Source organism: Pantherophis guttatus, chromosome 2, assembly GCF_059756535.1.
Source record: "Pantherophis guttatus breed Tessera chromosome 2, ASM5975653v1, whole genome shotgun sequence".
NCBI lineage: Eukaryota > Metazoa > Chordata > Lepidosauria > Squamata > Colubridae > Pantherophis > Pantherophis guttatus.
The window spans coordinates 118,441,567-118,457,197 of NC_142064.1; the positions used below are offsets into that span (position 1 = coordinate 118,441,567).

The 15,631-nt window shown below is 41.5% G+C and overlaps 1 protein-coding gene and 1 long non-coding RNA gene across 12 annotated transcripts in view; one reads left to right on the top strand and one right to left on the bottom strand.

The window, feature by feature from the left end:
- Positions 1-15,631, top strand: part of L1CAM (L1 cell adhesion molecule) — a 102,056-nt gene that overhangs the window by 81,383 nt on the left and 5,042 nt on the right. For 3 of the 11 annotated variants that reach the window (XM_087886574.1, XM_034434214.3, XM_087886572.1), the window contains 2 exons: positions 10,421-10,549; positions 11,714-11,786. In XM_087886574.1, the coding sequence (XP_087742700.1) occupies positions 10,421-10,549; positions 11,714-11,786 (202 nt within the window). Of the gene's footprint in view, positions 1-10,420; positions 10,550-11,713; positions 11,787-12,516; positions 12,671-15,631 lie in introns of those variants that run through there. The other 8 variants (XM_087886575.1, XM_034434216.3, XM_087886576.1 and 5 more) reach the window with 4 other exon arrangements.
- The window catches only part of LOC117675506 (uncharacterized), a 46,279-nt gene that overhangs the window by 22,117 nt on the left and 8,531 nt on the right, over positions 1-15,631 (bottom strand). The gene's annotated exons all lie outside the window — the stretch shown is intronic.

A 15,631-nucleotide genomic window follows, 5' to 3' on the forward strand; every position in this document is an offset into this window, starting at 1 on the left:
AGTAAATGAACAATACCTATTGACAGTTAGCACTCCATGTTCTCTTTGTAAATTTTTTGATACATACGTATAGTTTAGAGCAGGGTTGTGCAAAGCCTGCCAAATGCTTTCCCAAGGATGGGTCCAGATGTTTGGAAACATCTGATCTAAGTTGTTCTGGAAATAATTAATTTCTACTCATTTTCCAGTTCAGTAGCAAGTTGGAAAAGTCCAAAATTCCGCCTTCCAATGACCAAGCCTAAAGTTTTTAAAGAAATCTCTCTCGTTCAAGTTCAAAGTCAAATAACATCCACACTTTTTTGTTTTGAGATAGAATATGATTACATTGAAAAGGAAGAAGGTCTGCCTTGTTAGGAATATGCATGGCAAATTTCAAAGAGAGACCCTGAGGGCCTGATTGTAAAGGGACACCCTTTTTGTTCACAACTATCTATCAGATTAACCAAATGAATCCACTAATCCCTTCCAGGGGTGTCACTGTCACTTTCTCCTTACTGCTGTTTGTCCACCCATCGCAAAGCATCCTTCTCTGCCTGCACATCTGCCAGTGCTATGCCAGTGAGTTGATACTGTGCTATTTTAAAGTGTAGGATGATTTCCTAAGCTAGCAATGAATGAAACTGACCGTCCACTACTATCCATTGAGAGGGCAGCTGCTTTGCTGCGTCATGGCCTGTGTGTTCCCAAGGCAACACCTAATTAATTTAGCTAGGAAGCTAGGAAAAATGAAAATGGTATGGAGATGCAGTTTCAACTACTTGGCCAATGTTGGGATCTGGCCTTGTATTTTAGTTTTAGGACTTTTCCACTGTGTAGACTACATATACCAGATAGGAATGAAACCAGTTTAAGAAATCCCTTTCCAGATTTCAGCCCCTTCTTTGAAAATTCTTAGGATTTTTTAAAATATTCAGTCAAAATGGAGCTTCCTATAGGAGTGGTGCTGTGGCCTAGAGGTGGAGCTCTCGCCTCACAATCAGGAGGCTGTGAGTTGGATCCTAGATAGGCGAATATATTTCTCTCTCTGGGCACAATGAGAATATATCTGCTAAACAAAACTCTGCATTGGTGACAGGAAGGGCATCTGGCCATTAAACACTCTGCTAGCTCCATTCAGTTGCCCAGACTTCACTCCATGAGGGATTATGGGGTTGTTAAAAAATGATCATGATGATGATGATGATGATAATGGGGCTTCCTAAACTTAAATCCATCTGTGCTCTACAACCAAAGGGTTCTTCTTCTAAGTGACATTCCCTCCAGGTATTTGAACCATCTTTCTTCATAGAAGTTGGATTGTAGTCCTCTGATCATCTTTATTGCCTTTCTCTGAGCCTGTTCCAATTTCTCTGAATGTAGTGCCCAGAAAATAACACTCTACTTAAGGAGCCTAGCCAAAATAGTTGAAATTCCTGTGATTTATGAATTAAATTATACATCTTTTAAGCTTATATTAAATTATACATCTATTGGAAAGTAGTTGTAGATGAGTATTCTGAATATGCTTTTTGAGCCAGTTTTGGATCCACTTAATTATCATGCTATCCAGCCCACATTTTACTTGCTTTACTTTACTCATGACATTGGGATATTTTGTCAAATGCTTTGCTGAAATCAAGTTGCAGTTGTGCCTACTGCATTCACACAATCAATTAAAAATGATCCAATTTAAAAAAGAAATAGATAAGGCTAGCCTGACAAGAATTGTTCATGACAAACCCATGCTGATTTCTTAGTTCAAGGGTCAGCAACCTTAAACACTCAAAGAGCCATTTGGACCCGTTTCCCACAGAACTCTGTGGGGAAAAAATGAGTTGAAAAGCTCAATGAATCGTATGCCGGTGGGTGTTGCACATTGGCGGTTGTGATGCATGTTTTGAGCAACGGAGCCGCAGCAGAGGGATGAAAGAACCACATGAAGCTCCAGAGCCACAGGTTGCAGACCCTGTCTTAGTTTGTTGTTTCTAAAATGCTTTGAGATCCATATCTAAATTATCGTCTCTAGATTTTTCTGAGGTATTAATCCCAGCTAACTGATCTGTACAGTAATTTGCTGGATCTTCCTCCTTTCCTCTTGCTGAAGAATGAGTCCATACATTCAGATTCAGAGATTCTACAGCAGGGGTGTCAAACTCGTGGTGTCACATTGTCATCATGTGACTTCCCCCCCCCTTCGCTAAACCAGGTGTGTGTGTGGCCCATGCGTAATGCATTCGGCCCGCTGGCCGGGAGCTTGACACCCCTGCTCTATAGTAACTGTTGATTGATTTTGAAGTATGCTACATTTTGAAGATAAAGCTTTGAATTTAAATGATAAGCGGAAAATCCTTTTTGAACTGGAAGAAGAAGCCAAAATATTACCTACCTGTTGGTTGCTAAGTGCCAGTGCTAACTTTGACTTGGTAATGAAATACTTGTCTGAGAAATAGTTATTTACTGGATTTACACCCTATCTTTCACTCAAAGGCTCACATTGTTGAGCCTTTGGTGGACATAGTCCTATTTTTCCTCACAAAAACCCTACACAACTGGTTGGGCTGAGAGAAAAAGAGAGTAATTGATTCCAAATCACTATTTGAGCTTCCATAGCCAAGTGTGGAACCTGGATCTTCCCACTGCAATCCAACCTCTTAGTATTTGCTCCATGCTAACTTCTTCTAAATAAAGGCTCTGCCCTTAATTTACAGCTGTGGAAGCCAGGGAGGGTTTCAGGAGCTTTGTTTTTACAAAACGTATTTCCAGCCATCAGTGCTGAAACATAGTTAATTGATAGAATCTTGATTTCAATTTGTAGGAGCTCTCAGATTTTATTTTGGACCCCTGAATCTGTTTTGGATTTTGATTTTGCTTGTAACTTTGCCTACACTTTTCTGACTTTTAGCTTGCCTCTTGATCTTATTTTCAGTCACAAGTTTTTTGGCTGGACTGTCAGGCGATAGATATTTAGGAATATGCTCTGTAACCTTCTGTGGTACTTTCTGTTCTCTCCTTTGTCCTTCATGTTCATAAGATTCTTTTTTTTCCCCCAGTTTTACTGATGGCCTCACTCCTTTAATTTTTTCTCTTTGGACTTTGTAGACAGAAAAGGATCTGATCTCTGTGCAACCTGTGGGTTTATTGGTCCCGTTATTCCTCTTCTCAGCTTACTAGATTCTATAATTACATAAGTAGTTCTACATTGAAATCACTGATTTGTGCCGCCCCTTGCTTTTGTAATTCCTTTTGGAACATTACCTGCAACAGTTCAACTGTTGGCAGAAGCACTTATTTTGTCCTCCCTGAGCTTTTGCCTATCCCAAATATACTAAGGCAGGCCCGGTTTTAGGGCAAGGCAAAGTAGGCAGTAGCCTAGGGCATCAAAGCTTAAGGGTGTCAATGCCAATCTCCTTCTGAATCATTCTAAAAATTCAATCTTTGCATTAGCAGGAGGTGGCACCATCAGTCAAAGTGGCCTAGAAGTGCCCTATACCAGGGGTGGGTTCTACTTACCTTTACTACTGGTTTGCAGCGGGAGCATGCGTGCACGCTTCTGCACATGCGCAGATCACCCATGATGATGTTGTGGCGGGTGGCTGGAGCCTCCCGCCAGTTTTAATACCGGTTCTATAGAACCGGACCGAACCAGGAGCAACCCACCACTACCCTATACCCTTCCTCGGGAAATGCCCTAAAGCAGGGGTGTCAATTGTTTTGATTGAGGGCCGCATCAGGGTTGTGTTTGACCTTGGGGGGCCATGTGGATGTGGCTGGGGGGGGAGGTGTGGCTGGGGGTGTGGCCAGCTCAATATCACTCATCAAGGCTCTGTTTTCTGCCGTGATGGCCTCCTGCAGCCCTCTGCCAGCGAAAAAGGAGCCTGGGTGGGCCATGCGCAGCGTCCCCAAACACCGTTCTTGCTGGCAGAGGGCTGCAGGAGGCCGCTGCCTCTGAAAACGGAGCCTGGGAAGGCCAGTCCTTCATTGTTTCCAGGGCAACCCCATGGGCCAGATCCCGCCCCGAGGGCCTTGAGTTTGACACTCTTGCCCTAAAGCATAGCTTATTCCTTTTCGGACCACCATCCCACAATTTGCATATGCTTTCTCAATGTTTCTGTTTCTTCCTTCAAAAATGTATTAACTTGAAAAAGATTGGAAAGAAGCACAATGCCTTTTGATTCGTATCTTTAGTAGCTATTACTGGAAGGGCTATTACTGTACTCTTTATGTTAGGAGCTCTATTATTAGGAAAGTTCATAGCTGTATTTTCCTGGCTCAGAGAATAAAACCTCTTCGAAAAGTGAAATTGGATTTAAAAAAAAAACCTAGTTACTTCATTATTGTATTTATTTAAGGAAATCATAAGACAACATTTCCATTTTAAAGGTAAATTATTTGTGAAAGGTTCTAGGTTTTTTTTTTATTCTATTCATAGCTAGTATTTTTCAATATATCAGAGGGGTTTGGGTTTTTTTGCAAAAAAATATGTATTTGTAATTGCCTTATATTTAGTTTTAAATATTGCCTCCTTCCTGATGTCTCAGGCATTTTAATTTTGTAATTTATTATTTATAGTTGTTTTATTTGATGTGACATTTCAAAGAAAGGAAAACCACTCCAGCATTTGGAAAAACATATTCCATTTTCATACTGTTGGAAAGCGAGAGGTTGAAGGAGACCCTTGAAATGCATTAGTCTTTGGAAAAGATGAAGAAAGCAGGGAGTTAGAGCAATATTTTAAATGTCATAGCAACAAAGACAAGAAAGCCGCTTCTTTCCTTATATTTCATAGAATATAATTGGTAAATGAATTTTAGGAAGACCTGAGTATGACAATAGTAGAGCATAATACGTTTGTTGTGGCTTAAAACACGGGAATGGTGTTTTGTTGTTCTTTGCGATGGGGAGAAATTTTCAGAAAGTGTTCGTTTCTTATTGGCATTTCGTTTGCTTACTCTGTGATGCAAGCTATGGGAAGGGGATAAACTGGTAGATTTTTTTGCAGGCTTATAACTACTTTTTAGGCAGTAGATAAAAATTCTTCTATGCTCTCGAGTCTTTAGTTGCTTTTGAGCTGCTATGTTGAGTAGTTGCTCTTGGATTTTAACTTATTTTCATGGGTTTTGAGGCATACATTTCAGGGTGGGGAATAGGTGATTATATTTTAATTTTCTTGTAAGCCGCTTGATCACCATGTACACGAGTGGAGAGATATACATTTGTTAAATAAATAGGTAAGTATCCTGTTTCCCTGAAAATAAGACATCCCCTGATAATAAGCCCAATCGGGCTTTTGAGTGCATGCGCTAAAATAAGCCCTCCCCGAAAATATTTAAACGCAGAGCTGGAAATCAGGTCTTGCTCCATGCACCCCAAAATAATAAGACCTTCCCGAAAATAAGGCCAAGCACTTATTTCAGGGTTCAAAAAAATAGAAGACAGGGTCTTATTTTCGGGGAAACATGGTAGATGGACAGACAGAATTTTTTCTCCAAAAACTTTACCCTGCTTAATCTTTCCTGTTAATTTGGCTCGGCTTCTATTCTGTGCTGTTTTGTTTTAATTTACTTTAAAGTCTTATAATTGAACATGTATTTATATACTGCCTAGGAAATTAGCAATAAGCGGATTGGGCTTTTTACAGGACTTTCCGGCTTCATTAAAAGAGATTTCATTACATAATTATCAGATTGCTTTTGTAACTCCAGAGTCCCTCCATACATGGCATTGGTGCTGTTCTGGCATTGGCACCATGTCCTGATGTATAAAAAGAAACCCCAAACCAAAATAAATAAATAAGTAACAAAAGCACCCTGCAGCCCAGCCAGTTTTCTACCAGCTTGGCTGGGCACAACAAATCTGGCTCAGCATTTGATCTTGTGAAGCTTAGTGCCTGGTGGGTAAACAGCCTTCCTGTATGGGGAAACTTTTTCTCTTTTCCTCCTCTCCTTCTTTCTGAATTCACCTCTAATCAGGGGTGAAATGCTCCCAGTTCGGACCGGATCGCCTGATCTGGTAGTGATGGCAGTGGGTGGTTCAGAGAACTGGTAGCAAAAATCCCTGCACCCCCCTCCCCACATGCCCAGCTGAGCCGCAAGATCATCAGAGGCTTTTTTAAAAACTTTTTCTACAACCTCTTCGGCCGAAAAAAATGCTTTTAAAAGTAAAAAAAAAAGCCTCTAATGATGGCGCGGCTCAGCTGGGATCGTCAGAGGCTTTTAAAGGCATTTTTTTTTCTACAACCTCTTCAGCTGAAGAGGTTGTAGGGAAAAAAATGCCTTTAAAAGCCTCTGACGATCCCAGCTGAGTTGCCTGATCGTCAGAGGCTTTTAAAGGCATTTTTTCTACAACCTCTTAAGGTTGTAGAAAAAATGCTTTTAAAAGTAAAAAAAAAAAAAAGATGGCCACGCCCACCCAGTCACATTACCCCCACCACCACCAAGCCACGCCCACAGAACCGGTAATAACAAATTTTACATTTCACCACTGCCTCTAATACTAGATTTCTCCCAAGCAAATCTATCTGCAGAGCGATCTGCTAGAGGAACTTAGTCAATTTCACAGGGTTATAGTATTTGAGAAAAGTATCTGACAGCAAGACTACTCTTATGGCATTTACTTTAGGTTTCAATAGGCATTCATATACATGTAGAATGGTATCTTGATAGGCAGACAACCTTTTACCCATTACTCAGAGTTTGGGGGAAAGAGTTGCTGGGCAAATGGAATAGTAATTCAGTTTTTTTCCTTTTGTAGAGAACGGGAAGTTTATTGTTCTGTAAACTTCAAGACGTGTCATAATTCACAGGCTGTTCATGCACTAGCTAGATTAGGGTTACCAGAGTGGTCAGTATTGACCCCCAAAGGTCAATGGGACTATCCAAGAAGCTCTTGTTATTATCCTGATTATTCTTTGTAGTACTATAGGTTAAAATATTTATTAAATTATTTTCATATATACCAAATGTTTGGGAGTTGATGGACAATCTGAAACTTCATGAAGGGATCAATGAGCTGAAGAGTTTGGGGATCTAGGCAAGATGATGGTGAAAATGTGGCAATTTTCCTACTGATCAGCTGGGGGGGGAACGCTGATTGGTTCCTTATTTTCTCACTTTGCAGCATCAGCATAAGTGAAGATAATCACTCCAGAGAGCCTGAGAGCTTCAAATGCTTTGGGGATTGAGGAATGGAAGTGATGAAAATAATGAGAGGTGGAAGTGACCTCATTCTATAATTATGGCAATGTGGAAGGATCCACTGAGATGAAATAATATTTCCAAATTCTACATTCAGCATGTGGGAGAAAGGGCAACTTAATTAGCAGTTTGGGGGAAGGGCCAACAAAGAACCTTTCTTAGAACATTTCTCTTCAGGAAAAATGTGTTTGGAAAAGAACAATTCTAAGTGAACAGAGGAGAAAATCCTTCCAATTAATTCCCACCACAGTGCTATAACCATTATAATGTTTGACTTTTTAGGAGGTCCTCTGATACAGCAATATTTCTAGGAATTGCTAAAGGGAAAAATCTGGTTTGACCAAATCACCACTGGAAGTCCTGCTGAGTGTGGATTGGTGATTACCTTTTGTGAACCATCAAAGGCAGGAATAGGAAACCTCCTATTGTTCTCCAGTTCAGCTCCCATCTTGAAACATGAAAAATTTTGAGGGAAGACAGCTGCAAAGCATCCATAGCACCTTTTTCTCACAAATCAGCTGTTTCAGGTTCTCTCTGCTATAAAGGGCAGGAGAAAGCACTGTAGGGGCTCCCCCGCAGCTCTTTGTGGCTCTCCTCAGACTACTCAATTGAGCAGGCAAAGAGGTTTGGACACAGTATTGTGAGCAGGAAGAAATGGCCAGGTAGTGGAGGGGATGGGATGGGAAGAGGATGGGGCCTGGCAGCAGAGGCTTGTGGGTTAGATGGGGTGATCCTGAAGTATACTGTTTCACAGACTGCAGGATCATATCATGTATGCGCCTGAGAAACATCAATAAAAACAGCTCTGTTTAAAGAAAAACCAGTCACTTAGTTAAAATGAGTTGCAAATGTTTTCTGCTCCCCTCCACAAGGATTGTATCAGAGAAGTACCATAATCAATATTGATAACATATTTATTTATTTATTTATTTATTTATTTATTTATTTATTTATTTATTTAATTATTTAATTTGTATACCGCCCTTCTCCAACAGGACTCAGGGCGTTGAACAGCCACGGTAAAAACAACATATAAAATTTAAAAGCAATTTAAAAAACATTAAATAATTTTGGCCATCAATTTAAAATAACCCAGTTAAAACCAATTATAAATTTAAAAACTGCAAAGATGGGGTCAAGCCAGCCCGGCTAGATGAAATAGATATGTTTTCAGAGCCCGACGAAAAGTCCGGAGGTCTGGTATTGTGCGTATCTCTGGGGGCAGGTGCCGCCACAGAGAAGGCTCTCCCCCTGGAGGTCGCCAGCCGACATTGTCTGGCCGACGGCACCCTGAGGAGGCCCTCTCTGTGCAAGCGAACTGGCCGGTGGGAGGCTATTGGCGGCAGAAGGCGGTCTTGTAGATACCCCGGTCCTAAGCCATGGAGCGCTTTAAAGGTGGTCACCAACACCTTGAAGCACACCCGGAAGACCACAGGAAGCCAGTGCAGCTCGCGCAGGAGAGGTGTCACATGGGAGTGCCCCGTCGCTCCCATAATCCCCCGCGCGGCCGCATTCTGGACCAACTGGAGCCTCTGGGTGCACCCCAAGGGGAGCCCCATGTAGAGAGCATTGCAGTAGTCCAGGCGGGAAGTGACAAGTGCCTGAGTGACAGTGCGTAGGGTCACACATATAATCCTCAGCTCCCCCCAACAAGGCAATAGTATTCTTTTTCAAGTGTGAATTTGAACAATATATCCTACATGTTAACTTATCTTTTAAAATTTCCCTTAATATTCCATTTCCATTTTAGAAATAAGCAAGCTCTTTTTTATAAGGATTAATGTAATGTAGACAGCACTGTGTGCAATCATCTCCCTTAAGAGATGCAGAAAGAAGATGAGTTTTATCCCTCAGTCAGGGAGGAGCAATGGGAGGGGGGGGAGGAGGTCTAGTAGAGCAGCTTCTCTGTCAATATTTTTTATTGAATTATGAAGTATTATAAAATACAAAATACAAAGTAAATAGAAAAATGGGGAGGGAAGAGAAGTGAGGAAAGAGAAGAAAAAGAAGAAAATGAAGCATTGACTTCCGACTCTGTTTCAGTAAAATAAGACATCAAATCACAACTTTTTGCTTTTTCATAATAATACGAACAAGTGATTTCTATAAAGATCTATCGGTCTAATCGGTCTAATCGGTAAAACCCAAAGTCAGATTTTCATTCTTTTCCACATTAAGCATGAAGTTCAGAAGCTGTTCTTCCCGAGCTACGGACCCCAAAGAACGCAGCACACACTAACTCTATACAAAGCTTATTTTACTCAAATAACTTAGTCTTTATCAATCAAAGGCTGTTAATAAACTGTCTTAACAGCCTACCAGAATTCTAAGATAAGGTAATTACAGTCTTACTAGAGTTGGCAGCAAGCCCAGAAGCAATTTTGCAGAGAATCCAGACGCAAAGGAGAGTGAACTAAAGTTGTTCTCTACAGCTTGTTGCAAGCGGCGTTCCTTCTTAAATAGGCTAAGGGAGTGGCCAATTAGCCCCAAGCCTTACTCTCAAGGAGACCTCCTCCTAAGGAGCCACTCCTGCCTTTTGGCAGCTCTGCGTGCCTGTGCATTGAGAAGAGGCTCCTCTTCATCCTCTTCACTTAAAGGAGCTTCTGGAGGTTCTGAAGGCCCTGGCTGAATCCCTGCCTCTGGCACCACATCTTCTCCAGCCTCCTCACTGTCCGACTGCTCAGGCTGCTGGCGCAGGACCACACCAACCTCCTCATTGTTGGAATCAGCTACAATCCTCACAGGCCGCTGACAGGCCACAACAGAAGCGGTCTCCATGTGGAAACAAAAGTATTCATGTTCTTTTCTTTAATCAAAGTGGTCAGTTTTGCCTTTTCAGCCAACTCCATCAACTTCTGCAACCATTCGTCCATAGTAGGCATCGAAGTGTCCTTTCATTTTTGTGCATAAAATAGTCTTGCTGCAATCAACATATATCATGACAAAATTCCAAAAAAAAATAATTATCTTAGAAAATTAGTAGAGCAGCTTCTCAAGATCCTTTCAAGCTCAGGAAAGGCAAAAAGCAGCCCTTTGAATTAGTCCCCAATATTCTCCCATTGGCCAGTATGGTTTTTTTCAATGAGAGCAGCAGCACTAGGTTGTCCACCTCTGTAGCTTGTCCTTATGGGGTGGATTGGCTGTTGACATCTTTCTGCCCCTTGTTTTGGACAAGTGGATTGCTTGGTAGGGAACAGGCGGCTTTTGGTGAGATGGTATTAATGCTAAGCACCGATTATTTTCCACAGTTCCAGAGAAACAAAAAAGCTTTGCTGCAGAAGGTTGGTTCATCGGATTTATCAGCGCCATTGTCCTCCTCATCCTGGTTCTAGTGCTTCTCTGCTTCATCAAGCGCAGCAAGGGCGGCAAGTACTCGGGTGAGGTGCCCCCAGCCCCACCCTAGCACCTCGCGGCAGACCCCCATGGGCCTCCCCCCAGGCTATTATCAGTTATCAGTTATATAGCACGCTTAGTGTGCCTGGTGCCGTTGGTCCTCACAACAGTCCTGTGAGGTAGGTTGTTATCGTTCCCATTTTACAGAAAAGAAGCTGAAGTTTACAACTGAGCTCAAAGTTTGACTCTTGTGTCCAAAGCTCACATCAACACTTGAGCTGCTGGTCTGGGTTAGATGCATTTAAGTCCAGTGATCAAGATACCACATCAGGCTCAGGATAGTGAGCTAAAAACATGGTGGGGAAATATTGAAGATATTATAGACATAGCTGTGCTATCTGCTTAACCTGGTTTAATGATTAGTAAAACTAGTAAAGCAGGCCGGGAAACATATCAGGCGAGTGCTCTTCTAGAAGATTCTCAGCTTTTCTAAAACTTCAACTCCCATTACTGTTTGCCAAAGAAGATGAAAAAAATATGTTTGTTCTTTTCAATTCAAGAATAAAAAGGTACCCTTGAGCGGAAAGACAAAACAGTAAATCAAGATAATGATGATAACAATAGTGGTAGCAGTATTAAAATAGATGTATTGTTCTTACAGCACTATTGCTTCTTTTTATAATGCTTCATAAGTGTCCTAAAATCTGTCCAGAGATGACGATGGATTAGTGTACTTCAATCTTCTCCAATTCTGCACCTTTCAGAGGTGTGGGACATAAATGACTCTTGTTTTCTAGCCAGTGCTGTTACTGAATATTCTGTCTGTGAGTGTTGGGAGTTGTAGTTCTAATGCATCTGGAGGGCCCAGGGTTGGGGAAGGCTGTGGTACAACCTGGGTGGACAGGTGCTTCTTTACAACAGTCCCTTTAACTCCAACCTCCTAGCACTATAGGGTTGCTCTAAACCTCCACCCCCCATCTTGCATTCAGATCTTGCTGGTTATGCCCTTATTTCAAGGAGCTAAAGAGAAATCTAGCCCCACTGAGAGACAACACCCCCACCCCGTTCTTCTATTCCATATTTTTAAAGTTTTCCCCATTGCTTCTTGGGAAATCTCCCTGCCCACCCCCTTCTCAAGGTCCCACTTTGGAGGGTCCCTGCCCACCAACCCTTTTGCCTTGTGTAACATACTTTCTCTTCTACCCTAGTGAAAGACAAAGAAGATACGCAGGTGGATTCTGAGGCCAGGCCCATGAAGGACGAGACCTTTGGAGAATACAGGTACAATAAATCATTGTTCCTTTTCATGGCTAAAAAACAGTAAATTGCCCCAAATAAATGACATACATAGTTCCTTTGTTTTATAATATATACCATTTTCATGATAAATTGAGATTATCTTGATACAAATTTGTATAGTTTGGGTACAAATTTAGCCTTGATTATTTAAGTCTTTGGGGTCATCAGCCATAGATTTAAGAGCATGAAGAAGCAGTATGACAGCACAACAAGAATGCAAAAATGACAGAGTGGGAATGAGACATTTTCCACAGATTCTAATGAAAAGCACATTAACTTGCCAACAGATGGTTAATGTTGGGAGGGGGCAGGAGGAGATAGAATGATTTAATACACATATGAGACCCTGTCAGCAAGTTTTGGGTGGCTTGGTATACCAGAGCAGCAAAAAGATCTAAGTGTTGTCATTCACAGTGCATCAATAGAAGGCTGGGGTTATCAAGGCTGCTAAATTATGCTCACGGGTATAAGATAACAAAAAGGACAAGAATTGGCAATGAACCAAAGGAAGGAAAGTTCATAGTGTTTCCCCTTTATATGTATGTATATATATTTGTGTATATGAACCCAGCCATCTGAATGGTGCCAGGATCTATTGGTGCCTTCCATTTCCCTCCTTTGACTTCAACTTGCCTTCTTTGAAATATGATGCTACTTTTTCTCTTTTTTCTTTTTTCTCTAATCTCCCCTGCCTTTTGCTTGACTAACCCAGATCCCTGGAGAGGTAAGAATGCAAGGGGTAAACAATGAATGTTGCACTGCATGTTGCTGGGGGAAGGTGAGGTTAGAAGGGCCAGGATAACATTACCCATCGGTATGCTTCTGGATTTCACTGACCTTATCATATCTGGGAGGAAGAAAAGCCATTTCCATAAAGGGAGTTTGAGAGAAATCTTGCTTTACTTTCCGTAATTAATGGAAAATAATAATCCCAAAAATGGCTAAGGATAATTTTAAAACAATTCTTTTCTGTTTCTGCTCTCTAGTGAATAGCAGTGGCAAGAGGGATATTTCACATTAGAAAGAATATTGGTTAGGGACTACATATGAAAATGGCTTTTAAAATTTCAGAATACATTTTTCTCTAAAATGCCATTTGTCAAGAGTCTCCACCTTAATTGCAGGTAGACTGCAATTTAGCTTGCTGTCCCTGAAGTAAATGCATTTGATCCCTGACATCTTTTTCAAAGAATCATCCCCTTTCCCTCCAGAGGGAAACATAAAATATAATCAAATTGTTAAAAGAAAATACTGAGATTTCATACTTCAGGGTTGCCCTGTTTAAAAAGTTGTCTCTTTTGTGTTTATGTGTGTGGATATATGTACCTAAGAACAACAGAGCTGTCTTTGATAATATGAATGTTGCCTTTCTGTCTTACACCAGAATTCTGATTTCCATTCTCTAGGAAGCAGTTTTAGTTAATGGAAATTCAGAAAAAGAACGGTCCCATTGTTTGAACAATCCCAAATCTTCTACCAGGGTATATTGTAGCCACAGCAATAAGAAAACTCAATGGGGTCCTTGATGCTCTCTGAACTTCGTGGCTTTCTTGCAGATCTTTCAGATCTGCAGATGATATTACTTGGTTTGATAATGAAATGTCTGCAGGAAAACTACCAAGCTCAGAGAGCACCAAGGACCCCACAGTTCGACTCTGAGCTACAAATATTCTCTTCTAATCAGTACAATGATATTTGCTGGGTATCTTTGGTGTATGTTCAAATGTATGTGTGGATAGGCATTGTAATGCTTTTGGGATGAAAGTGATCAGTGCTAACTGTGCATGGTTTGTCCTCCCTCTCTTTCTCATTATCTCCCTTTCATGAAGTTCATCAATGATTAGATTTAGGTAACAACCCTTCCCTTCCCCTGCCTGCTTGCCTGCCATATCTTGCTATTTCCTCTCTAATTTACCTTCCCTGGGTACCAAAATTGTATCTAGCCAGTTGCCCACCCCAGTTGGATCTCAAAGGTAGGGATACTGGCTGGTAGCCCCTCTCTTGAAAATCCCTGGCAGATGCTGTGCAGTCTGTCTGCTTCTCTCTGCTAAATTCACATAGTCCTCTCTCTAGTACTGGGTCAGTCTACACAGCCTTTGAGTTGGTTTAGTATTCATTTGCAAGAGTCTCAAATGAGCTTCCTGGGTTTAAAAGGAGCTTCCTGGGTGCTCCTTTGGCTCTACTAATTTCCACATCTACCTGTTGATTCTAAATGCAAATCAAATATATTTGGCTGGATTCTTTTTGGTTCTTTTTCAGCTCTCCTCCACATATGTTCACAGGGTTTCCATTTAAGTTTACGCACATCCAATGCATGCTTGTTGGCCAGTGGAATTGGAATTCAGAATCCTAATTCTGCATGCTGCCCTTTTGTATATCGGAGCCTTCCTCACCCAATGAGGCAAAGCTGGACATTTTAATGTTAGAGTGGGGGTAAACTCAAGCTTTCTGACCTGTCCGGTATTTGATATCTGCTCCTAGGCGTGTTCTCTTTCAATTAAACTATTGTAAACTTTGATGCCCCTTAGTGTACAGCTATCTTCTTTGAAGTACAGGCTTTCCTTCACATAGGGATACCCATGCTCTAATTCTTTTTTTCCTATTTCATTCCATTGTTGCACACCCATCACTTTAGATACTGTGTTTCCCTGAAAATAAGACCCTATCTTATATTTTTTTGAACCCTGAAATAAGTGCTTGGCCTTATTGCCATGCACTCAAAAGCCTGATTGGGCTTATTATCAGGGGATGTCTTATTTTGGGGGAAACAGGGCATGCATTGCCATTCTTACAAATGTGCACAGCAGCACTAGGAAACATTGTGCTGATTTTTCCAGGGATGAAAAGCCAGTCTAGGCATACAGTGTATGTGTATCTTACGCACATGGGGGTCCCACTCCTGGCTGGTCCCTCCCCTCCCAGGAGTCCCCACACGGCTGGTTTGGGATGCAGGTAAGTGTAGGGCATGCACAGAGGCTCAGGGAGGAGGAAAAACAGGCCTACTGGAAATTCAGGAAGGCCGGAAACAGGCCAGTTTCCGATCTCCAGAGGGCCTCCGGAGCCTGGGGAGGCTGTTTTCGCCCTCCTGGAGGTTTGAGAAAAGCCTCCAGAGCCCAGGGAGGGCAAAAACGCACCGTGGTGCAGGAGGCCGACTAGGCCACACCCACCATGGCCATGCCCACCCAGCAACTGGGCAGAGAACCCCTTGCTAAAATTTTTGAAGCCCACCCCTGAAAGGGAATCACCTTTTCACAGAGTGGGAAGGTAAAGAAAGGAAATGAGCCAAGTCCTCTATAAAAGAAAGGCAGAACAATGGTAGTTCTTGTGAAAATTATTCTGTAATTAAAGACTGAGAAGGAGTTTTGTTGATATAGCTCTATTAAAAAGAGCTCATATCCTGTACTTCTTTAATAGAGCAATATTGGTTAAACTGGTAATTATTCATGATTTGTAAGTAAATAAGAGACAGGATCATAGATCCCTTCCTACACATACATATAAATATCTGGGGGAAAAATGTTAGAAAGCAGATAATATCACTATAAGAGATTTAAATTTATCCCTGGGAGGAGAAGATGACAGCAAGATTTTAAAGTATATTCTTTAAAATATATTCTGAGAGCCAGTTTGGTCTAGTGGTTTTAAGGCACCAGGCTAAAAATTCTAGTCCTGTTGTAGGCATGAAAGCTGACTGGGTGATTTTGGGTCAGTCAATCACTCTCAGTCCAACCTACCTCACAGGGTTGTTGTTGTAGAGAAAATAGGTGGAAGATAGAATATTAGGTATGATTGCCTCCTTGAGTTATTTATTAATAATAGATTGCCTC